The sequence below is a fragment of the Otolemur garnettii genome, unplaced genomic scaffold (genome assembly GCF_000181295.1).
Source record: "Otolemur garnettii isolate 467f Iridium unplaced genomic scaffold, OtoGar3 scaffold00126, whole genome shotgun sequence".
Lineage (NCBI taxonomy): Eukaryota > Metazoa > Chordata > Mammalia > Primates > Galagidae > Otolemur > Otolemur garnettii.
Genome location: NW_003852521.1, coordinates 2,266,110 through 2,272,109, shown reverse-complemented (window position 1 = coordinate 2,272,109; position 6,000 = coordinate 2,266,110). Strand labels below are relative to the sequence as shown.

The 6,000-nt window shown below is 32.8% G+C and overlaps 1 protein-coding gene across 1 annotated transcript in view; it reads left to right on the top strand.

Annotated features, from left to right (window-relative positions):
• LOC100951282 (T cell lymphoma invasion and metastasis 2) overlaps positions 1 to 6,000 on the top strand; it is a 431,635-nt gene that overhangs the window by 31,377 nt on the left and 394,258 nt on the right. The window contains 2 exon segments of the mRNA XM_023517962.1: positions 1,557 to 1,640; positions 5,593 to 5,637. Of these exon segments, the coding sequence (XP_023373730.1) occupies positions 1,557 to 1,640; positions 5,593 to 5,637 (129 nt within the window).

Here is a 6,000-nt window from a genome sequence, read left to right as displayed (position 1 = left end):
CACAACGCCCGGCTATTTTTTGGTTGCAGCCATTATTGTTGTTTGGCGGGCCCGGGCTGGATTCAAACCTGCTACCTTAGGTGTATGTGGCTGGTGTCTTAGCTGCTTGAGCCACTGGCACTGAGCCCCCAAATTTCTAGTTAACCAACAAATGCTGTTTGAGTTGTTTTTAAATCCTGTTCAAGTTGCTTTTGCAGTGTTCTATTGGCTAAAGCTTAGTTTCCAGACTTCTAGTTAATATCTTACAGTATAATTGTTAAAAATCTTAACATCCATGAGTACAATAGAAGTTTTAATCAGTATTCATTTAAGTGTAGTTATTTGCCTTTTGCCTAATTCCCCCCATCTTTAACTGTTTGCTGTCAAAGCACTATTATTTCCTTTTGCTTATGAGAAATTTCAAAACAAAGGTGGGTAGGATTATTGTTAAACATTACTTCCTTTGATTTTTAAAAGCAGTTTTTATCGAGATACCACAAAACTTTCAGGTATATAATTCAGTGGTTTTTGCTGTATTTACAGTGGTGTATGACCATCACCACAGTCGGTTTTAGACTATTTTCATCACTCCAACAAGAAACACTCTACTCATTAGTATTCTTCCTTGTTTCTCCCCTACTGTCTGATGCCGACACCAATAGATTTGCTTTTTCTGGACATTTCATATAAATGGAATCATATAATATGTGGCATTTTTCATCCAACTTCTTAGCATAATGTTTCTGAGGTTTGCTCCTGTTGTGCATCAGTGTAATGTTCCGTTTTATGACTCAAATTTCGTTGAATAGATATAGCATATTTGTTTATCTTTTCATTAGTTGATGGACATTTGAATTATTTCTTTTTTTATGAATTTTGAATGAATAATGCTACACTGAACATTCATGTACAGGTTTTTACGTGAATATATGTTCTTGAGTAATTGAAATTGGCTGGGTCATACGGTAATTTATGTTTCATTTTTTTTGAAGAACTATCCGCTGGTTATCCAAAGCTGCTATACCATTTTACATTCTCACTAGCAACTTGTAAAGGTTCCAGTTTCTCCACATTCTTGCTAACACTCGTCTTTTTGATTATGGCTGAGTGTTAAATGATAGTTCATTATAGTTTTGATGTGCATTTCTCTGATGTCTAGTGTTACTGAGCTTGACTTTTAAAAGAAAAGCAGCACTTCAGTTTCATTGAGAATGTAAAATGGACAGTGCCTATAGTTCAGTGGATAGGGCGCTGTCTATATACTGAGACTGGCAGGTTCGTACCCGGCCCAGGCCCCTATAAAACAATAATGACAGCTGCAACAGAAAAATAGCCGGGCATTGTGGCAGCGCCTGTAGTCCCAGCTACTTGGGAGGCTGAGGCGAGAGAATCACTTAAGTCCAAGAGTTTGAGGTTGCTGTGAGCTGTGGTGCTGCAGCACTCTACTGAGGGCAACATAGTGAGACTCTGTCTCAAAAAGAAAAAAAAAGGCATATAAAATGGCAATGGTTGATAGTTTAATTCTATTGCTTGGAGATACTTTTGCTGTATTTAAATTTTTTTTTTTTTTTTATCAGTTGTATTCCCTGAATGACTATAAACCACCCATTTCTAAAGCAAAAATGACCCAAATTACTAAGGCAGCCATCAAAGCTATTAAGGTGAGTATAAATTTTACTCTTGTGTTTTCAAAAGAAAATACTGCACTAAATTTTGTATGGGGGAAAATTTTTAGAGATTATATGTTCCTTTCTGCTTTACTGTGTTAATATATGATCGCTATGGAAGAACCCAAGAAAGACAATTTACCACCTGCAAATGCTTTTGCTAAACATTTTTCCATGAACTTTGAGGCAGTAGCTTTTCCTTACCTTTGCCAGGCAGGTAATATTCAGATATATCCACATTGAGAAGAGTATGTTTAACTTAACACCGTCATTTGTCACAGACTATTGAAACACAAGTTGGTAAAAGGTTATCTAAATATGGATATATTTTTTTTCTTGAGTCTATTATAGATTTGAAGATGGGCCATTATGGGAAACATACGGGCCTTATCATGCATACGATATTTGAATTGTGGGAAAATGACATAGACATTTAGCTTTTGCTCTGAAACAGTGGGTTTTGAATCTCTGTTGACTCTTGGATACTTCTGAAGAGCTCAGAAAAAGGTTGGATCCACTCCAGAGAAATACATACATGCACAAAATTTTACATAAAATTCCTTGGCTAAAGGACCTTTTGAACCTCAGCCATAGATGCTGCTTATCCCCAGGCCTGACACCACTTCTTCTGGTAGGGCCCTTAAAATTGAAAATCAGCGAGTGCTTATTTCTAATTAAGTAGGCATTAGCTTATGAATATTTAGTGATAATGTTTCCTACTCTGAATTAAACATTAAGCATAACCAGAGGCACCAGCTATTTAAATTCTCTTGATTAATACTTTATTATATTTAACAAATTTCTATTTACTAATAATTGTTTTGGGGAGAAAATTTAGGTAATTGATTTTACAGTTTTCTAATGGCCAAAGCTTAGTTTTCAGACTTGTAATAAGTTTACTTTCTTATACTTGCTTATCTATAGTATTTTACATTACGATCTGATCTTTATGATCTTCACCATCTGACTATTCAGAATAGTTAATTATCATTTTTGTGAAAATTAGTAGTTGATGCATTTTACATAACTTTTGAGCAGAACACATTTTAATTAAAAGACCCAATGTGTAGGTGCTAACATTATTTCCTATTTTCAGATGTTGGAAAGGACTAAGATAATTGAGTACTTTTTAATAGTAAGGGTAAATACAGCTAGAATTTGAATACAGGTTTCTGTCAGTCAGGAGCCTGCCAGTTTAGAGATGCATCTTTGGGTGTGGTGGCACATACCTGTAGTCCTAGAGACCCAGGAGGCTGATATGGCAGGATTGCTTGAGCCCAGGAGTTTAGAGCTAACATGGGTAACACAGCAAGACTTGGTCTCTGAAAATTTTTTTTAAATAAAAGAAAAAAATACTAAGAAGAGTAGTATTTTAAAAAGTCTGACTTTTACGCTGTACTGTTTTGATTACTACTGTTTTTACTGTTTTTAATTTGAAAAAATTTAAGCAAGTTATAAAGGATGAGCACTATATATTCTTCCCTTAGATTTTCCATTTGTTAACATGTTGCTACATTTGCTTGATTTCTGTACATATGCATGTGCGTGCGCACACACACACAATCTCATTTTTTAGGCTGAATCATTTGAGAGTTAGGTTCATACTTCATCCAAGTACTTTTAAAGTACTTGAATTTGAATCTCTTAAAACAAAGACATTTTTTAAAGTAACTGTCATGTGCTGAATCACATGCAAGAAATTTCACTTTGGTATATTATTATTTACTATATAATTCATCCCTATATTTCAACATTTGTAGTAATATTGACTTTGCACCGCTGCCTTTTCAGAATCCAGTCAAAATCACATATTATGCTTATTTGTCCTTTTATCCAGCCCTTCCCCCCCATGACACTGACATTTGTATTATTTATTTTTTTTGATGTTAGTATTTTTAAAGAATCTAAACCGCATTAATGTACATAGTTACCATTCAATAAAAAAAATAAAAAAAAAAGAATCTAAACCAATTATTTTTCAGTACTATATTACTCTTTAACTTTCTTTTTTTTAATCATTATTTTCAGCCTCAAGTACTATTTTAAACTTCATTTAGTATATATGCAGAGTGGCCATAAAGTTCGTGTGCAGTTTTTAACTTTATGGCCACCCTGTATATAAAACCTGAGGTTTTCAGTATTTGATTAGATTTAAATAATACTGTGTTTCATATTGAGGTAAGTGATAGCTTTCTATCTGAGTTTAAGAAATGATTAAGTGCTTGTCAGCATTGCACTCAGTCAATAAAATCTCATGGATAACCTATTGTGAGGGAAGGTGGGTGGGAATTAATAAGTTGTTTTTTTTTTTAAATTTTAGAACTCATAAACTTTGAATAAAGTACAGTAAGTGGTTTTATTCTAATTACATATAGCAACTAGAAGCTGTTAAAGTATCTTCCAGAAGAGTTCTTTAATTCATTCAATGTGTAATTATTTAATATTTTGTATATTGATTTTAAATGTTTAGGTGCCTATAAAGTGCTTGGTATAACTTTTAAGTAGTTACTTTAGCTTTTTTATTTAGGTAATTTAAACTGGTGAATAAACTGTTACTTTATAGTAAAGACATGCTAGTAAATACATTTTATATAGTATATATATATATTATACATTTTATGTATAGTAAATATATTTTAGCCAGACTTAAAGCTGCAGATTTTGATTTGGTGAACTTGAGTTAATGATGTTTTCCTTCCTTTATTTATTTATGTAAGTCAGTCTGATGAATGACTGAATGAGAGACAGAGTGTCTTGCTGTCACTCAGACTGCAGTGCAGTGAGTAGTACTATTGTAGCTCACTGTAACCTCAAACTCATGGTATCAAGTGTGCCACCCACCCCAGCCTCCTGAATTACTGGGACAGGTGGCGTGTACCATGATGTTTGGCTAATTTTTAAAATTTTTTGTTGAGTGAGGTTCTTATTTTCATGCCCAGGCCAGTTTCAAATTCCTGGGCTCAAGTAGTCCTCTTGCTTTGGCATCTCAGAGTGCTGGGATTACAGGCGTGAACCACCATGCTCAGTCCATTTTGATTTCATAAATACTGGATTTTATGCTATGGTTCAGATGAATGTTTTTACTTTTTTAGTATAAGGGAATGTCACTTAAACAGCATAATTCATGAGAAGAAAAATATAAATAGAAACACAATTCAGGTTCTTCAAATAGAAATTTGCCATGAGGTAGTAAAATTGATTAGGCACAAATTTTAGGTACTTTCTATTAAATCTGTGATTTCCAGTTTATTTTCTGGTTTATTCATAGGGCTATATTTTATGAAATTTATTTTTTCTAAGTTTTCTTATAATTAATAGTAGCCCATTACTAATTATTAATTCATGTGCTCACTTCTTTTCTGTTAAGTCATTTTGTCTAATCCATTAGGATATTACATATTTCTACATAAAAAATATATGTGTGGGTCTTGTGTATATATGCCTGTAGTTTACGTTCCAGAAGAAGTAAAAGATAAATGAATTTGGAAACAATTCTCTTACATGTATTTATTAATGCTATTTGTTGACAAAGTCATTTGATTTTTCCAGTGCTATCCTTGATTTAACTGATACAATGATACCATATAAAATCTGTACTTTTACTTCCATGGAAGTAAGAGTATACATCTGCTAGTGTACTTAACACAAGTGTTTTACTGTCAACACAACTACTCGTCAAAGTATGCTTTCATAATGACTGATAGAATTCTTTAATACTCTTTTGGATATACTGACCATATGTCTGCTTCATAGAAGTCCTTTACTAATTAGATAGCACAGCTAGTTAGTTACGAAGATGACTGACAGGAATGTTTGTCTCAAAATTTGATTAAAACTTACTGTTTTGATAGACCTTTGGAGCTATGTTAAGCCCTGTAGGTAGGGGCTTTCTAATCATCTACTCAAGCTAATTTTAAAATTTTACTTCCCTTTTTTTCTCTTTTAGTTCTATAAACATGTGGTACAGAGTGTTGAGAAATTTATTCAGAAAGTAAGTATATAATCTTCCATATGTATGTATGTTAAATGTGCAGTAATTATATATTAATGCTTGTATTCTTTAAAATCAGATATCCAAGTTTAAGTTGTTCTGATGGATTGTTAAGAAAGGGTTCCAGTTATTTTATTTTCTAGTTAAGTAGTAAAATATAAGTTCATTTGGGATAATATAAAAACCATAGCGTTCAGGTAGGTTTTTTTGTTGCTAAATTTATATTGTCATAGTGAGCATATCTCCCTTGGGAAAATAGTGTCTATATGATTTTCAGTAGAATTATTATTCTCTGGCTTTATAAAGCCTTTAAGGAAATTGTTACTTATCATTTCAGCTGTATACCTAGAGAGCACCTCTTTT